The sequence below is a fragment of the Peromyscus leucopus genome, chromosome 16_21 (assembly GCF_004664715.2).
Source record: "Peromyscus leucopus breed LL Stock chromosome 16_21, UCI_PerLeu_2.1, whole genome shotgun sequence".
In the NCBI taxonomy this organism is placed as follows: Eukaryota; Metazoa; Chordata; class Mammalia; order Rodentia; family Cricetidae; genus Peromyscus; species Peromyscus leucopus.
Genome location: NC_051084.1, coordinates 63,814,252 through 63,833,816, shown reverse-complemented (window position 1 = coordinate 63,833,816; position 19,565 = coordinate 63,814,252). Strand labels below are relative to the sequence as shown.

General features: G+C 35.0%; 2 protein-coding genes across 2 annotated transcripts; both read right to left on the bottom strand.

Annotated features, from left to right (window-relative positions):
- Positions 1–461: 461 nt before the first annotated feature.
- Positions 462–4,084, bottom strand: LOC114692379 (beta-defensin 133). Its single transcript, XM_028868111.2, has 2 exons — positions 3,956–4,084; positions 462–745 (listed from the first exon to the last, which is right to left on the bottom strand). Exons 1-2 carry the CDS (start codon positions 4,011–4,013, stop codon positions 462–464), a joined length of 342 nt encoding a protein of 113 aa, XP_028723944.1. The 5' UTR covers positions 4,014–4,084.
- Positions 4,085–12,721: 8,637 nt separating this feature from the next.
- Defb113 (defensin beta 113) lies at positions 12,722–13,662 on the bottom strand. The gene is given in 3 exon segments (XM_028868121.1): positions 12,722–12,912; positions 13,595–13,617; positions 13,619–13,662. Coding segments are annotated over 3 exon segments (258 nt in total).
- Between the last annotated feature and the right edge of the window lie 5,903 nt (positions 13,663–19,565).

The following is a 19,565-nucleotide window of genomic DNA, read 5'->3' as shown; positions in this document are numbered from 1 at the left end:
GATTTCCACACTGATCACATTAGAACTTTTATCTCCTGTCCTTCTGGCCTTAGCAATAATACCCATAAACATCATACTACTTGTTACTTGTTACTATCGGTATACTCCTGTGTCTAACTTTCAGGAATGTTTTCTTTTGAAAGTTCTCTGCTCAAGAATTGGGCATATGCAAAAAAAGTCCTACACTGAGCTTAAACCTTCCTGCTTATAATGAATCTGCTCCCTTAATCCCCAAAGTGCTGAAATGTGTGTTTGTCTCTTCTCTTCAGTCTGTTTTATTACCTCCCTAACATGGAGATAGATTCTTATTCATTTTAACAGTTTTTGAATTAAAGGGTGCTGAAAATCATAATTTCTTCCGACATTACTCATCCTTCTACCATTTAGGAAAAACATGGTATCTAAAAATGATCAAATGTTTCCATGGATCTACCCTGTACCTTGGAAGTCTCACACTATTGTCAGACTCTCGGAAACGAGAGTATTCTCCAGCAACACCATTTAATGAAAGGAACAACATGGACTGTGTGGGAGGGCTTGATAACCCAGTTTTGTTTGTTACTAATCTTGATACTCACTGTGCTTTGATCTTCAGGATAGAGGGCTTTCATTTCAGGTGCAAACATGCAGCAATTAGCTTTCAGCTTTGTGCAGAATCCAGCTTCCCTTTCACCACCTTTGCACACGTGTCTGCATTTGCCTCTCTTGAGAAAGCAAAAATAGGTGTCTTTCATATCAGCTTTTACTGTGAAGAGAATAAGACATCAAAGGAATCACTACATCAATTTACATACTCCATAGACCTAAATTTGGGAAAATTCAATTGTTGATGTGAAAATAAATATAACATCTTTTTATGTGGTAGGGGTTTCAGAATTTATTTTTCCCTATTTTACTTAGGATAATAGCTTTGTGTTTTTTTGTTTGTTTCATTGTCAGATTTCTCTCCAATTATTACTGATAGGTTGAACCCACTAGGTGCTCATACTTACATTAAAATGTTCAGTTACACATTGTAAAATCTAGAGTGGCCTTGAGATGTACACCAACAATTTCTCTGTCATTCTTTCTACTTATTTGCTTTGTTAAATCAGCTTTACTGAAGTATATTGACACACAAAGATATGTCTATATCATATATACAATTAAAAGAATAATTGAGGCTCATGCAAACATTCATGGTACCAGCATCTAAAACTGCATGTATGTGTGTACATACAATATCTTCAAATATTTCCTCCCAATTTCAAATAAACCAAAACATATAAACACCTTTGTCTTTCAGATACATATTAGGAAAATTAGTTAATAGTGATTATCTTACTGTATAACCTGAAAATCATTAGAATTACTTTTATGGAAAACAAAAATCACCAGCAGGCTTTGAGGTAAGATGGGTTCTTTGAACATGTACAAAGATCCAAGTACCAGCTGGGGACAATGGGTTGCAAGGAGTACAAGTATTGTTATGCAAGATTACCCTTAGGGACATCATGAAAAAAAAAAAAAAGAAATTCAATTGCTCAGTATTTCTTTAGTCTCTACCTACAGAGTCTTCTATAAAGTACTCAAATCTGCAAGATCACAACTTAGAACAACTGATAAACTCATCTACCTTACAAGAATGAGGCTTCTATTTCATCAGGTTGGGATTTGTTTCTATTTTTAAGATAGTCCCATAGTGCAGTAAACTCTCAAAGTAAAATCAAGAAAAGTAACGGGAAATTATCAGACATCAACTAAGAAGGTATGTTAACAGTTTTCATCCCCTTTCACTTGGGATAATTCATAGCATCTAAGCAAGGTGGAAATGATGGTACTAATAATTCAATATATTCATGTTTTCTGTTTTCAGTGAACTTAGGTTAGCAATACTATCTCTGTTACTTTGGGAAGGAAGAGGTTTTGGAAAATAAAGGTACTGGGGATGGAAACCAGGGCCTTGTACATGTTAGAAAAAAGTTTACTGCTGAGCTACATCACCAGTCCAATAAGAAATTTTTATCATATATCTTAAACCACATGATACCATTGCTCTACTGCATAAATTAATGATGGTTCCTTATTTATATTTATCTTGAGAGATGCTATTTATTGCCTTTGATGCCAGGGGGAAAGACATTATTTAGCTAGTTTAAAAAAAAAAACACATCCTCAATTACACTGTCCTACATGAGGGTGTGAAGAATGTATTTTGACTTATTTGGAATTCACAAATAACAAGATGACAGCTGTCAAGCATCAGTATGAGAAAAAGAATAGCATTATTTAAGTGGGAATTATAAATTAGCATTCTTCCACTAGTAACAAAAATAACAAATAGCTTCTCTCTAGATAACAGCTACTGTTCCATATTAAAATTCATTTTCATGCAACAAGAAGGAATTGCAAATTCCTCAACTTCTAGATAAAACTCTTCACACACATACACTATGTCTCTCAGGGTTTTAAAAGTACTGAAAATGTCAGGAAGAACTTTACATATTTTTTCCAAAGTACTGACATAAGAGACACATGTAAATCATGATAGTAAAACTGGAGTTAATATTTTATCATACAAACCCGGCTGTGCTAAATGCCAGCATGCTTTCTGCTTTCTGAAACTGTTTGGCCATGATTTCTGAAGAAAACAAGGAAGGGGATGTGGAAGGAATTGAAGGGAGAAAAAGGAAAGGAGAAAAATAATGTAATTTAAAAATTTAAAATATTTTGATAGTTTACCTTAAATTTCAGATAATGTAATATATTCATAATTTTCATAATTATCACTTAATATCTTTAATTTGCATTATAATTATATATTTTTATATATAATAATTATATCTATAATTGCATTATAAAATATTTAAATTATCTGAACTATTTTTGTTGGTTTTGTTGTTGTTATTTTGAGTTTTTTTTGTTGCTATCATGCCCATATTGATATTGACCTGTGCTCAAATGATCTTCCTGTCTCAGACTGTTTAAGAAGTTAGGACTGTATGTGTATCCCACTTCATCACATCAGACCCCATCACCCTTTGGTGAAAAATAATTATGTGGGGATTTTTAATCTACTCAGACTGGACTTATTGATAGAATTCTTGATTTTTTGTGCTCCTACAGAATGTACTTGAACATTAAAATCAAACAGTTCAAAGACTCCTTGTGTGTTTGCTAAGATAACATCCTTATTTTTAAAGCTGATTGGAAGTAATTGCAGTATTTTTGAGTAAACAAGGAAAATATCTGCCCTGTCTTATGTAGTTTGAAATGTGTCAAGACAATCTTTTCCCTGCCCTCAATCAAAATGATTTCCTTGGGCTTCTAATCCAAAGTCAGAGTAATGAGTTCAATGGGATAGAAAGAAAGGACACAGTCCAAGCAAGTGAAACCTACGATGGTAAATTTCACTTTTATTTCTCTGGCAATAGTCATCAAAGAAGATGCCCTTTCTATAAGATAAGATGTTATCTGCTTTCAAGAATTTTCAATGTAATTTAAAAGTAATTACAATACCAGTTTTAAGTTCCTTACAACTTATCCTCACTTACTACTTGAGAAGTATTGTATATTCATATATATTAATCTTTATGAAAATAATATTATATAGATACAATTAATATACTTAATTTATAAATGAATTAAATAAACAAATGGGTTTAAAGGATAGCTATAAAACCAATATATGACAGAAATCAAATCTGAATTTAGATATCAGTAGCTTCCAAGATTATGCTCATTTTGTTAATGTTAATTGATTTTCTTATGATTTAGGTTTTAACTAAAACCTAAAATTTTAGTTTCACACAGTGATGTGACTCACTGGTAGCAAGGCCACAAGTCCTGTATTCATGATACATTCTGAGACTTTACCTAACTACTGCCTTAGCTACTGAATCCCTTCCATGTCCCCAGTTGATACTTAACAAGATTTCCTCCCCTGAAGGCTTTGTCGTTTCAATTGGCATTTTACCTGTACACAGCAGGTCCAGAAAGCAAAACAAAATCAAGAGAAGAGCAGGCAGTTTCATGATGAAGAGTCAGTTACAGCAGAATGGCTGGTGTCTTTAAATAGAGAAAGATGGACAGTTTTGCTGTCTCTGTCTCTTCCTGCAGTGAAATGGATTTGGTCATTCATGTTTTTCAAGTTAGCCCTCTGTTTATTGGTGCCTGGGGCAAAAGGGCTAGACATTCCTTCTCTTTCATCTAGGGAACATAAAAGTACTGTAACTGTCAGCTGATGATTTTATTTTTAAGTAAGTATTTTTCCAAGAAAGGCCAATGTCATTGAGAATATTCCACAGGATGTCTGGGGGATGTATACATAACTTAATCTTGGCTTTTCCTCTGCTTTTTAAACATGGTATAATCATGGTATAAATCAACTGCAGTTTACAGAACCAAAGAATATTTACAATTTTGCATCCTAATTTACTAGTCACTAGACTGTACCCTGTCCTTGTACATGTGTTTTTTACTGAAAATCTTCATGATGGTGGGTGAAACAAATCATTCTTTACTGTCTGTACCATACACAATGTAGATTTCAGAGACAGTGAAATTCATAAGAACTACACAATGAGAGAGAACTACTCTCTCCCCACAGAATTAGTAAAAAAAAATGTATGTAATATATGTATAAGACATTAAGTACTAATACTGACAATAAGTTGTATGTCTTGTTAATAAGAAGGTTAATTACACAAACGCTCCTATAATATGCTGCTATTAATTATTGTATGTGAAAGGAGTGCCAGCAACAGATCAAACTTTCCTTCTCCTTTGCTTTGTTTTGGCTACAAATATTTAAAGATTGGGAAATAACAGGAATGTTAGGAATGAACCTCCTAGTCTTTTAAAAAGAAGTTAAAATTAATTTGATGACTAATTCATAGGCATCAGTGTCTGCACTCTGTGAGGATAATGAAAGCTCTAATAAAAATTTAAAATGCCATGAACCCATTTATGTTTAATTGCTAAACCCTGCTACCTCAAATGTTGGAAGATTATTCAATGGTTGTTTGATTGGCAACAAATTTCTAGAGCCAGTTTCTTGAATGGATTTGTAAAAGCAGGGTAGGATTGGGTGGGATAAGGTATTCTGAACTATCTTGTTCTGTGATTACCTTAAAGTGGGCTCAAAACCTCGATAATTACTCAAATCCACGGTGAGTAGATTCTGATTAAAAGTGGTCACGAGTCCTAAGAGTGTAATTAAAGTTTGGTGCTTATTCAGGCCCAATGCATATTCTAATTCCCAGCGCAGCAGTTATTACCAAGACTGCCCACATCTCTGCAGGCATTTCAGAAACAAATACAGGAAGAAATAAGCCTGGAGATTTTAAAAGCTCCTTTCCACCTGGCCACATGCTTCAGACTATTTTCTCAGAACTAGTCTCAAGCACTTTGTGAAAGTACTCAAATTCTGTTCTATCTGGTACTAACAGTAAAAATCATCCTGATTAATTAATTAATTTATCTAGGCTTCACCATTACTACTATGGAACAAGGGTAACTTCTTAAAATGTTAGCATTTAAATAATTTGTTGTCCATTAGACATTGTTATATGTCTAATGCTTGTATGTTTTATTTACTCCTTATAGCATCCTTGGAGAAGGTGCTGTAATCACTTCTTGTTTATGGACGTTGAAACACAGCTGTTAAGATACCAAGTAATGTGCTCTATCTGATATAGCCATTAAGTGGTCATCAAAAGTCTGATACCTGAACCCTCTGTCCTACCTCCTGAGCACTGTGTAATAAGGAGTACAGTTAGAGGGCTGTAGCTATTTTAATAATAATTTTTAAATCTTTGAAAATTTCATATAATGCATCGTGATAACATTTGCCCTCCATTCCAGTTCCCCATCTCCTCCACATTCTATTTCTTCTCCCACATTTATTTTTTTTCCTCCCAGAAAAGACTGTCTCACAGAAGTCCTGAACCTCTCTCGATCTTACAAGCTGTCTACTCCCTCTTTGTTGATGTTCTCTGAGCCTTAATTGTAGAGATTATTGCAATAGTAATAATTACCTGGAGACAGGGACCTCACAGTCACTTGGTCTCTGCACTTTGGCCAGTTTGGCTCTCTGTTATGATCTCTTGTCTTTTGCCAAAGAAGTTTCTTTGATGAGAAGGAGGAGCTACAGTTATTTATTGTTATAAATATAAATATTTGGAAAACAGTTAAAACTTACACCACCTTAGGAAAGTGGCAAGAGCGGGTTTTCCTCTGGGTTCTATGGCCTTGCTAGCCATGTGTTCCGTTTTCATAGATTTTCCAGGACTTTGATCAGAAGCTGAAATACACCTCTGTAGTTTCTGTTCAAATTCCTAAATTTTTCATTTCCAGGATTCCCTCAGTTTCTGTTTTCTTTATTGCTCTATTTCCATTTTCAGGTTTTGAACAGTTTTATTCCTTTCCTTCAACTCTTCATGTTTTCTCTAAATGTCTAAATCCACTTCCTCCAATTGTTTATGTTTTCCTGGGTTTCTTGAAGGGATTTACTCATTTCTTCTTTAAGGATCTCTATCATCTTTATATAGTTGGCTTTAAGGCCTTTTTCTTGTGCTTCTGCTATGTGGAAATATTCAGGACCTGCGATGGTAGTATAGCTAAACTCTAGTGGAGACATATTGCCCTGGCTTTTATTCATTGTGTTTTTATGTTGAAATGTAAGCATCTGGTTTTGAGATGATTACAGGTCTAGGGGACAGTTTCTTGATTTGTCTTTGTTGGGTGGGTGTTTTGTTCCTTGGTTTCTGTTTCCTCTCTGGAGTTTTGGAGAGTGCCATGGCTGTGTTACCTATTTTCCCGGTCTGCTCAGCTGGTGTTTTCCCAGTGAATGCCAGCTGATGTTGGAGCTGGGATACTGGGATGAGTTGGGGGAAGGCAGGTTTAGGGAGCAGATCTTTATGATTAATTGGCGATGGAGCCAGAGAAAAAAAGGGAGACCACAGCAGGCTTCCTGCTACAGAGCTGGGGATGAGACTGGGGGGATTGGATCTCAGGAGCAGTAGGAGAGGTGTGGGTCAGCCTTCAGCCTACCTGTTGCCCTGGGAGAGGAGCCCTTGAGCTAGCGGGGCCATTTTAATTTTTAAGTTATACTTTTTGCTATATTTTTAAAGCTATATATTTCCTTTCTTTAACCTACATGGTCATCCTCAAGGCAGTTTCTCCTACAGTGACCTGTATATTGTGAACAGCAATCAGAACTCACCAGTGTGTATATGGCTACAGTAAAAGAAATAGCTGGATTACTGATGTCTTATTTAAACATACAGTGAAAATTAACTTACTATCTAGTGGCTTTCCAAAAGGCATGTTCATGCACTTTTAATTGTGGTGAAGCCATCCATTACCCCTTCTCACCATTCTCTATCCTCACCTATATTAACCCTTTAACTTCCAGCATTTTCCCTTCTTTCCACAGATGTGATCCTCGGCCCTAACTTCTGAACCTGTATGATCACACACCTTGGCTATCCTTCCTGTCTTTAACTTCTGTGTTCTAATGAAACAAACTTTGCGTCTGGAGGTACATGTTACTCAAATTTTTCCAACACATTTGATCCCTGACTGTCCAAATTCCCAGTCCTGACCAGCAGCTTTAGTCATGATGCTGTATTTGTGCATACTTTTGTGTTAATAAGTCAGAGCAAAACAAAATAATGCTGAAGCAGTAATTAGATTTGAAGTAAGCAGGTTTGAGTACCTGGTACAATGTTCATTCATAGTTAATGCAGCCTTCGTATTTTCCAGAAAACTGTTTCTAGTGTCTGTATTTTTTTAACCAACTATTTAAATAATATTGAAGAAAATATTTATGTTGTCTAATTTGTATGGTGAACTTGAAATCCAGTACTAATAACAAAATGTTAGTGAACTTGACTATGGGCCTAGGCTATTTAGCTTAAATTCAGCTTTCATTTAGACCTACTTCTTTTTTATTGAAAATAGATTTTTTTTCCTTGCATAATATATCCTGATTATGGTTTCTCTTCTTCTACTCCTTCCAATCCCCCAACCCCCTTCTCTCCCAACTGGATCCAGTCTTTCTGCTTCTACCTCCTGTTTATTTTATTATTTTATTTTTTTTTTTTGAGACATGGTTTCTCTGTGTTGCTTTGGAGCCTGTCCTGGAACTCACTCTGTAAACCAGGCTAGCCTTGAACTTATTGATATCCACCTGCTTCTGCCTCCTGAGTGCTGGGATTAAAGAAGCCCAGTTCTTAAAGGATTAAATAATGTAAGGATTGTGTCTTTTGTGAACAATCAAACTTTGAGAGAGAAAAAAGAGGATGAACCAATAATACCTAGCTTGCACTGTACACCTGTATTTCTTCCTTTTTGGTTTGGTTTTTGATTCTAATAAGCTTATGATGTTATTTAGACAACCAGTAAGCACCCAAATATTGACTTATAAGAACTGAAATTCTAATGTGAGCCGAAGTTGTAAGCTATATAAGTGTAGGTGCTCCAAAAATCCAAATTGAAGGAAACCTGGTAAGAAGCATGTGTTAGGACTTTAGCTACAGACACACTTCTGTGTAAATCTTCAGCTCATTCCATCAGATACATAACTAAGTTCTGCAAAGGACAATGATTTAGTACTGTTTGAGGAGTTATTTCAGAGGCACGAATCATATTCCACTAGTCTACATACATGCTTTTTCACAAGCTTCTTAAGACAATCTCAACACACCATCTCAATGCAGAAAAACATACACGCTGAGAGGTAGATATCAACATGCAGTTCAGCATCAAGGCAATGTCTCCTCCATTGACGTTTACATCCCAAGCCTACTGGAACTCAGGAAAGTTTATGCGGCTACAGTAAAGAAGTGTATCTAAAATTACTGATCACTAGGTCAAGCATGTATCTTTTTTTTATTGCAGAAAGTTCTATAAGTTGATGTTATCAAGTTAAGAAAATATAAGAGATATGGATACATGAAATGTTTCATGATAGATATATAAAATTAAGATTCATGTTTTGTTAACATATCATTAAAATTCATGCTGTATTTTTTCCCAGCTGGATTTAGCTTCTCCAGAGCTCCCTGATATTCCCTTGTAATTGTCTTCTGTAACTTGAAAATTACTTGATAATTTAGTTACCTTTTAGCCACCAGATTATATAAAATGTTTAATATTTTAAAACTATGAAAAAATGTTCATCATCTTTCAATATATATGTAAAAACATAGCATAGCTTTGTGGGTTTTTTATGTGTGTAAGTGTGTGGTTTGTATACATACATGGTTGTATGTGTGTGCACATGCCTCTGTAGCCTAAGGTTAGCACTGGGTGTACTCGATGGATCCCCACCTCATATACTGAGACGGTCTCTTTATGAACCAGAGCTCTCAATATTGGCTCCTCTACCTAGACAGATGTTTCCTGTGATTCCTGTCTCTACTGGCCATGTGTTGGATTTGTAGGTGGGCTACATGCCTATCCCACGTTCTGTGTTCTATGCAGAGAACTCTGGCTTCACTCTTTGCATATGGCAAAGTTTTGCCTGTGGAGCCATGTCCTCAGGTCCAAAAAGCTTTCACAGAGAGGAGAGTGGGTTGTAAGTTGGCCAGTGATTTACAAAATTTTTATAACAAAATGTTCTTCATTGCAGTTATAATTTTTGTCTTCAATTATATATCTTGAGAATATGTTTTCAATTAAATTGTACAATTGGTCAATTGTGTTACTGGAATAATTAAAAACAATGAATTTCTTTTACATTTGGTGGATAATGGTTTTGTTTTTCATTTTTTTGTCACAAATTGTCTTGCTTTTTTTTTAATTTGTAGGGGTAAATCTTAAATATAATCAATTTCTTACAAGAATATATATTCATTTGCAAAACATAAAATTAATTTAGAAATTCATATATCCATACAAATATTATTTTGCAGGTGATATTTTACCTCTAGAGTAAGTCAATATTATGTAAAATCTTACCACAATATTCCATTTATTATATTTTCATATACATTAACTGCAGTTGCCAGACATGTTCCTAATATCATTATTCTTTATTTATTTAATAATTGTGTCTCACTACTTAGTAAAAACTCAATGTCTTGAAACGGCTTCCATTATATCTTCCGTACTTCTTTTTATTCTAAACTCTCAGAGGCTCTAGCCTTTCTTTTCATTTTTATATGATTGATGTACCTATAGGTGATAAGTACCTTTTCTGCTGCCTCCATTCCCTTTATTTTTGTTTACACTGTTGGGGATTGAACCCAGGGCCTCCCATATATTAATCAGCCTCTATCTTTGAGTAACATGCCATAACATTTCTATCCTGATCCATCTCTATTGTCGGAGTAATATTCTGGATTTATAGATGAAAAGATTCCAGAATGTCTGTCTATATACATTCTAGAGAGCTTTGTTTTGTTTAAAGCCCACTTTTCCCATTGAAGTATCACTGTTTCCTTTATTTTTGTTTGTGCCTATGTACTAATTCTGCTGTTTTACAAGTTCTTCAAATCTTTGATGCTGGGATGAAGAATAGAATGTATTAGTATAGGAATTCGTTGTTTTCCTTCATAAGTCAGTCTTTCATGGAAATCTCCAGTTTGATCTATAAGTTAGGTGGAATGGGTTTCTTTTCAGTGACCAGAATCCTTAGGACTCTATATATTTCTTAATTATTCTTAGCAATGTAGTTGTCATATAGTAAGATCTGTTTTAATGAGTATATAAATTAATAAATGTAGTTATTTCATTATTTTGTTTTATTTCATACATAATGTTTTAATACTTCATTTCTTGGTAATTTACTACTGGTTTATTAGAAATATAATTGAATTTTATATAATATGAATCTTTTATTACCATTTTCATGGTTCACCCTTACATGAAATGCCTTTCTTTTTAAATTCTATAGAATGTACTACTATGGGTGGACATAGTATATACAAATGTGTGAGACTGTACACACACAAAAAAGGCAAAACAAAATTTTAATTGCCCTATTAATGTTTGTTTTTTATTTAATTTATCATTAATCATTGCTGTTTTCTTTCTTTAGAAAAGGAAATAAAAAACATTATTGAAATGCATATTTTTGCCAAATGGGGTTTAGTTTACATTTCTAAATTCTTTGTTTCTGCTGCTATTATTGTGGTTTTTTGTTTGTTTGTTTGTTTGACTGATTGGTTTTTTGGTTTGTTTTTTCAAGACAGGTTTCCTTCTGTGTAGCCCTGGCTGTCCTGAAACTCACTACATCTATACCAGGCTGACTTCAAACTCAAACAGATCTGCCTGCCACTGTCGCCCAAGTGCTGGGATTAAAGATGTGCACCACCATTGCCTGGCCCCTTCTAGATTCTTAAAATAGAAGCTTAAATTATTGATTATATGAACATATTGTCTAGTAATTTTTTATTGAAAGTAGATATTTTTCCTATGAAATATTCTGATTATGGTTTCCCCTCCTCTAACTTCTTTCAGATCCTCCATACCTCTCCAACCACCCAACCCACCCAACTCACACCTCTGTGCTCTCTTTCACTAGAAAACAGATGTCTTAAGTGAATAATAATAATAATATAAAAGATAAAATAAAAACAAATAAATCTGAATAGAACAAAGAAAGGAACAGAAAAAAAGAGACAGTGAAAAAGAACAAGAAATTTATACACACAGAGACACACACATTCATAAGGCACACACAGAAATCCCATAAAGACACAAAATTAGAAACCATCATATGAACAAAAGACATGTAGGGTGTCCTCCATCTCTTCTGGCTTTCATTATGTTTCTACCTCCTCTTCTGCAGAGATCCTTGATCCCAGCGCAGAGGAAATTAATGGAAACATCCAATTTATGACTAAGGATTTCAAGTTTTCACTCTCTGTTCTTTGGTTGTGGGTCTCTGTATTTGTTTTCATCTACGGCAGAAGAAAGATTCTCTGTATCCTGTAATTTTTTCAAAAATTGTGGTTTACAATTTTTAAGTCTGTCTTACTGTCTGTTGCTCTCTCTCTCTCTCTCTCTCTCTCTCTCTCTCTCTCTCTCTCTCTCTCTCATTCTCTCTCTCTCTCCACCCATACACACACACCCTTTTGTTAGGAGGGAGGAAAAATTATATATTGTGATATCCTATAGAGATATTTAAAACATATTTTAAAATTCTTCCAATTTTCATAAAGACCTTTACAATCACAATTTTATCAATTTGATTTTTTCAGTTTATGAAGATAAAATTTCAAACATTTCCTTTTGAGACAATATCTCTCAAATCACCTTTCTACTGATTTTTTTCCTGTGCCATTTTCTTATATCCTGGCACAATTAAGACCTAGGCATTTTCCGCTGTATCTCCTATCCTTTATTGTTCAGTTTCTCTTCTTACAGTTACCTTATCCATAGTGCCTTATTTTTTTATTGACTGTGTGCAGTCTGATGCCTAAGAGTCATGAAATTATTAAGTGGCAGTATCAGATCTGGTTGAGTGATTAGTGATAACTCCAACTGTGTGTGGGAGGCTTCTGAATAAAACAAGTAAGAAAGTGAGGGACATTGGGAAATCTTCCAGCTTCTGGATGAACCACTCTCATTCTTATGTTTCTTTGATATTTCCTTTACCCAACATTGAAATCATTGGTCATCATAGTGCAATCTAAAACGTCAGAAGCATCTCTCATGACATAAAGCAAAAATCCATCTTTATTAGTAATTAGTACAATGTCCATCATGTATTAGACTTACAATTCATAATTTAAGTTGTAGCCTTGGGAATAGTCAAGAATCTCACTATTGGCTTTTGGAATTCACACACCACATAGCGGGGCTCAATGTCACAGTAATTGTAGACATACTGCCAAGCTTTACATTCAGACTTGCATGAACCGCCGACCAGATAACACTTATGTGTTCTTTCTGCAGTTTGTCTTGTTTTCATCTGAGGAGCTGGAGGAAAATATCCAAAACCTATTAATCCACACTTATTCCAGACAGGTAGACAAACTGATGGATGGATACACTTATTTGTTGCATAGAATTTCGTGTGTGTGTGTGTGTGTGTGTGTGTGTGTGTGTGTGTGTGTAATCATACCTAAACAACATTAATGAAACCTTTTCTCTTTCAAGTTTATTTGTCCAACAATATTTTTCTTTGCTTTTAGCATTAGCCTTTTCAAGATGTATTTCAAATATTTACTTTCAATATAACCTCTCAAAAGAGAAAAGATGATGAGAAAAAAATAATTTACTGGTCTTTGGTAGAAATAACCATCCCCTCTCTTCCCCCCTCTTATTTCTGAGCTAATGGCAAAAACTTAATTTGTCAGCTAATGAAATTACATTTGAAAGAAAGAAACAGGATTCCTTCTGATAACAAATAGTCTCATTATACAATTTAACACAATCACCAGTTCTAATGCTGCTTCTGTGGACAAATATTCTCATTTCTTAACTATTTGTTCTTGTTTTTTTCAAACAATAAAATGAGTATCCACTGAACAGCTGAAGAGGAGTCTCAAAACAATATTTCCAACAAAAGAAAGAAAGAGAGTAATAAATAAAGAAATGAATGAATAAATAAACAAATAAAGCAATATTTCCCTTCACATTCTTCCCATATTCCAAACACCTGAAGGACCACAAGACAGTGGAGATAACAGTAAGGAAAATGCAAAATATCTTCATTGCTGATTTCATTCCTCAAGTGTAGTTAGGATAAAGCTCAAAGACCTTTTCTTTTGAAGAAAAGGAGAACCTTCTCAGCTGTTACAATTCTGATTAATTATGCCTTTCTGAACTGTGGGATGTTCTGTATGTCCTTTGGGAGCCCATTCTCGGGTTCCTCATGGCTTTACCCAGCAGGTCCACATAGAAGATGATTAGGACCACAGGCCTGAGTGCAGGTGTCTGAGATGGTCTGCACTTGGCTGTGCTGGGGGATGGTCTGTATGTCAAGTTGCTCTGATTGGTCAATAAATAAAAGCTGATTGGCCATGGCTAGGCAGAAAGTATAGGTGGGACTAACAGAGAGGAGAAATAAAAGAACAGGAAGGCAGAAGGAGTCACTGCCAGCTGCCACCCTAACAAGCAACATGAAAAGATGCCGGTAAGCCACGAGCTGTGTGGCAGGGTATAGATTTGTGGGAATGGATTAATTTAAACTATAAGAACAGTTAGCAAGAAGCCTGCCACGGCCATAGAGTTTGTAAGCAATATAAGTCTCTGTGTTTACTTGGTTGGGTCTGAGTGGCTGTAGGACTGGCGGGTGACAAAGATTTGTCCTGACTGTGGGCAAGGCAGGAAAACTCTTGCTACACTGAACTGAGCAAAATTTGCAAAAATATTATGGAATAGTAAATACCTATAATATAGGACTTTTTGCTCTGTTGCCTCAATGAGCCAGACATAAATTCATTTTCTGTGGGACAAGAGAAAAAAATGGATTTAAAGTACCCTTGGCAATTAGTTGAACATAAATGCTAAGCTAAATAAACTAGGCCCAGAAAAAAAAAAAGATGATAGTTCCTTCATATGTGGAAGATAGATTATACATACATACATACATATATACATACATACATAATACAGGCACACATACATATGTCATGAGAGCAGAAGCAGAAGCATTTAAGGACAGACATGAAAAGAGTGGAAGGGGTAGGGTTGAACAAAAGTGTATTATTGAATGTAAACAAAGTACAAGGAGACACATATTTGATAATGTCATAATGAGATTCATTATTTTGTGCACTAAAAGCTTAGTAAAATGAAGGAAATAAAAAAAAAAAAAACAGAGAATCTGCCATACAGATGTTTTTACTGTTTTGTAGTGCAGGGTTTGGACCAAAGACTCACACATACTGGGCTAGTGCTTTATCCATTTTACTTGTGAGTGATGTCCCAGCTCTTGTTCTATGTATTTGCACATATTAAGCAGACTAATCCTCATGATAATCCTAATCAATAGAAACTGCTTTCTTTCTTTCTTTCTTTTTTTTTTTTTGTTTTTGTTTTTTTTGTTTGTTTGTTTTTTTGTTTTTCGAGACAGGGTTTCTCTATGTAGCTTTGCGCCTTTCCTGGAACTCACTTGGTAGCCCAGGCTGGCCTCAAACTCACAGAGATCCGTAGAAACTGCTTTCTAACTGAGCATATCCTTGCCTCCTAATGACTTATGTCCTCATTGGCACAGTTAAGATGAACTCTCAGCTACTGTGCTAACTGGACATGTCTTCTCAACCTCCTCACCTCTGGATTCCTCACATCTGAGAAGAACATTTCTGCATCTGTACACATGACCTGGTCCAGATATTTAATTTAATATAAACAGGAAATATATCTTTATAAATATCTTAACACTGTTACTTAAAGTTGTCTTACTTGTTAAATAGACAACATTGTGCTTTTTATGACATATAACTAAACCGTCATGAAATAATGTGATTTATAGTAGAACACAGTGTGTTAAGAGTCTGAAGAACACTACATTTAGGGAAAGAATATCTTGCAATCTGATACTTTCATGTATGAACACATGATCTGTACAATTAAAAGAAATGCTTACCAGGCTACTAGGATCCATTGAAAAATGGATTGGTAAGGCCATTATTTTATACTTAGAATTATAGTGGAAAGTACCAAACAAATACCACTTGTGAAATCTGACATAAATGACACATGAACATTAACAGTTTTGGTCATGCTTAGCTTGATACTCAACTCCAAAATGATACATCCCTCAAATGACCAACTTATGTTCTAGCTCATTCTGTTGTTGAGTAAAAAAAAAAAAAGTACAAATGAAACACAATTAAAAAGGTAAATGTCATCATTAATTTAGTATTTAATTAAATAAAATATGACCTACCACAAAAGTCTGCTGCAGTGGAGCCCAAACCCATTTTATTGTCTACATTAAGCCACAAAGATCAATGTAGTGCATCAGATGGACCCTGTAAACTTCTGTGACTTTACCATATTTGATTGACAGTAGTTAGCATCACATAAATAAAGGAAGGTTTTGATAATACAGAATATTTGCATAAAACCCAAATAAGAAAAAGTAATGTCTTACTGCCTCTGCTCAGAATCCTTCAGAGAAGGGTGGAAGAAATTCACATTTTATTCTTCTGTCAACAAAAGCCTCATTTTGTGGCTTGTTTTAAAGAAAAATGGAAAAAGTAGATTGAGAATGGGAAGAGGCATTGATTTATAAAGAAAAACCAAAGATATAGAGATTTTTAAATAAAATAGAATACTGTCCTTAAGTACATGAACCCAAAGGAAAGATGGGTAAAGTATCATGCTTTTATACAATTCAATCAGAATTCTGAGAGTTGAGCTGGGCCTCTGAGCATGTGGCTGTAATCCCAGCAGTGGAGAGACATAAGAAGAGTCTTGAGATCAAGGTCAGCCTGGGTTCCATAGTGAGACCTGTGTAGTTCGAGGTCAAAATATGAATGTTTCCACTTTCTTCTTATTCAGAAAAAAAAAGCGTAGGAGAGGAAAGTTTTTAGGAGAAGAGAGTGTGATTGAGTTTCAGGAGACTGCTACGGAAAAACACCCACATAAGAAATTTTCTAGACCAAAACACAGGTGTTGAAAACACAAGCAAAGAACACCATGCTGAGAAGAGAGACGGGCAGAACTGATGGCAATTGAAATGCTATTCTGTTTAACCTCGATATTCCTCCATTTCTATTAAACCTTTGGTTTGATGGTCAGCCTCTGAATCTTAGTTTCTCATCCAGGAATAACAACCAAAGATAAGTATCAGATCGCTTAGTATTTCAAAGCCATGATGTTCTTTCTATTTTTTTTTTTTTAGTATAAAGGAATATTCATTCTTTCAACAACCACTCCCCAAGAGAAAACATATTATTTCAACTAGTATAATCCATTTAAAAGTAAATTAATCACTAAAATACCAGGGAGATTACCTAAATTAGTATACTCTGAACCTCATAGCATTTAGAATCAATTAGAATGATCTTTTAAAGAAAATGTACAGCCTACACGTCATCCCTACTTAACCTAACTTCCTAACAGTTAGTCCAAACTTCCATCATAGAAAAATTTCCACACTTCTAATCTCTATTATATTTAATCAATTACCACATGCATAGCCAACAATCTGTTTCTGTCAGGCATGAGCTCAGTTGCATAATATCTTCCGCTTAAGTCTCCGCACTTCTTTTAAGTAGGGTTAGATGATGTCTGGAAATGAGAGTGATATTTCTCTTCTCCCCACACAACACAAATAACCATCTCAACACTGCAGAGGTGAAACCCACCTCATTGTCCAGGTAGCTTTCCATGTGCATAAATCTTGTGTTATGGGCTTGCAGTTCTGCAGGATTTCTGCAAGGCACATTTCCTGTCTGAGCACTTGGATTTAAGAATAAAACTAACTGCCATCTTCATGTAGTCTAAGTTACATAAGAAAATAATTAATTCTCTGAAACTGTTTCCCTGGAAATTCCTAATTTACATTTGACTGCATCAGCACTGCCAGAAATCTTTATCCAGTATTCTGTCAGAAATTCTTCTCTTTGATATTTTCTTATTCTTTAGGAATGGGGGAACTACAGATGAAGAAAATCTATGCTTATATGCGTATGCGTGTATATTCAACATATTGTACTTACAGCCTAAAACCAAGAGGAATATTAAAGAATTAAAATTACTGAAAGACCGAAAAATAATATCTAGAAATAACTATCACCAGCTGTGACATCACCTATGGAAATGTCCTTTAATAACATCATGGAAAAACCTAAACTTTCTTTAGTCTCCTGACAATCAACAAGTATACATTACTGCCAAAGACCTCAGTTTGGTAAACAAAGACCCTACTACAACTCATAGAACATCTGATAAGATAAACGACAGTTTTTTTTAAATATTTGAATTGACATATATCTGTGCATATTTGTAAAGTCTAATGTGAAATTTAATGCTTGTATATATTAGGTAGTAATTAATGCAGAGTAGTTAATTAGTTGTAAGAACCAAAATTAAAGTATAGGATATCAAGAACTATCCACTATGTGTTTCCAGAACCTTGGTGGTAGTCTAGAGAAGTGTAGAAATATTCATAACGTATTTATAAAGTGTATTTAATATAATTGCCTACTTATGTGCACCATTATGTTGCAACCCCTTTGTTAGACTCTGAAGAATATATAACTTGCCCTTTTGTTGTTGTTACTATAAAATGTTGTGTTTGTATTTAAGGCTTGCTTCCATTGGCTATGTGACCTTTTTGATGCTGTTTTCTTCTCTAAAATCTAATAATTATAATACGATTCATTAGTTTGCATACTCAATGAAATTATGCATAAATCTCAGAGTGGTTGCTTATAATTTAAAGAATGGCTGATATCTGACTGTATGTTGACACAGCTCTATGATAGGCTCCATGAGAGAACAGTAAGATAGACAAAGCCTATAATAATCATTCAAATAAATTATTTTTGAAATTACATGTGCTGCACAAAATACAACCAGTTATTGGGAAAGATAGTGATGTCTTCAGTGGTAAAAGATAATCTCTATCATCCCTAAAGTGGGACAAAAACCAAACCATGTCCCATGGAGGGGGAACATGTTAAACATTCTTCAAAGCACTATATGCCTGTAGTAAGCCAGTGAGATAATGCATATTGAGATATACATAGATAGGAAACATGGACAGATACTTAGAAGGAAATATTGGATGTTATAATAAGTGTTGTCCTAATTAGCTTTAATTATCAAAAAAACCAAAAGGAAAGCCTTAACTGAGAAGTTACTTGATCAGATTATCCTATAGTGATGTCTATCGGGAACTGTTTTCATACTCATTGATAAAGGAGATCTCAGCCCACTGTTGGCAGTCCCACTCCCTAGATCCTGGTCTACATAAGAAAGTCAGCTAATTGCTCATTGTGATGACACACTCCTTTAATACCAGCACTGGGCGGGGGGAGGGGGGGTAGAGGCAGGGGATCTCCTTAAATTTGAGGCCTGGCCTACATAGGAAGCTCAGGCTAGCCAAAGCTACATAGTGTAACCCCTTCTTTTAAAAAGGTCATGAAAGAAGAAAAGAAAAATGGTAAATCTGTTAAGAGTGAGACTGTGAGGAAGTTGAACAACAGTGTTCCTCCCTGGTTCAGTTCCTGCATTGAATTCCCTCAATGACGGACTTAATTGGGAAGTTTAAGACACGAAACCCTTTCCTCCCCTGAGTTACTTTTGGTCACTGTGTTTGTCATAGCAACAACATGAAATGAGGACAAATGTGGCACGTGACAGCAGAGGATTTGGAGATCCCTGTAGCTTGCAGATGGAGGACTCTGGAGTGGCATAGGAATAGGAAGGGTGATGAATATGTAGGTTCTTTCAGAATTCTGTGATTGAAAAGATGGTAGCTCCATGGGGAAATGATTCTGAACTAACTCAGTGTGTTCTTCCTTGTGCTTTCCTTTTCCTGTGACTTCTGCTGGTTTTTCACATTGCAAAGTTTCCCTTACTGCCCAAATCTGATCACAGTGGAGGAGAGCCAGTCTCTGATATGCTGATTCTTTGCCAGATGACTGATATCGATAAGGATCTGATATGAT

Excerpts from the sequence above, each read along its gene's own strand:
- LOC114692379 (XM_028868111.2), bottom strand. The coding sequence starts at position 4,013 with ATGAAACTGCCTGCTCTTCTCTTGATTTTGTTTTGCTTTCTGGACCTG. Across the intron at positions 746-3,955 it reads TCTGGACCTGCTGTGTACAG|TAAAAGCTGATATGAAAGAC; the intron begins GTAAAATGCCAA and ends TTCTCTTCACAG.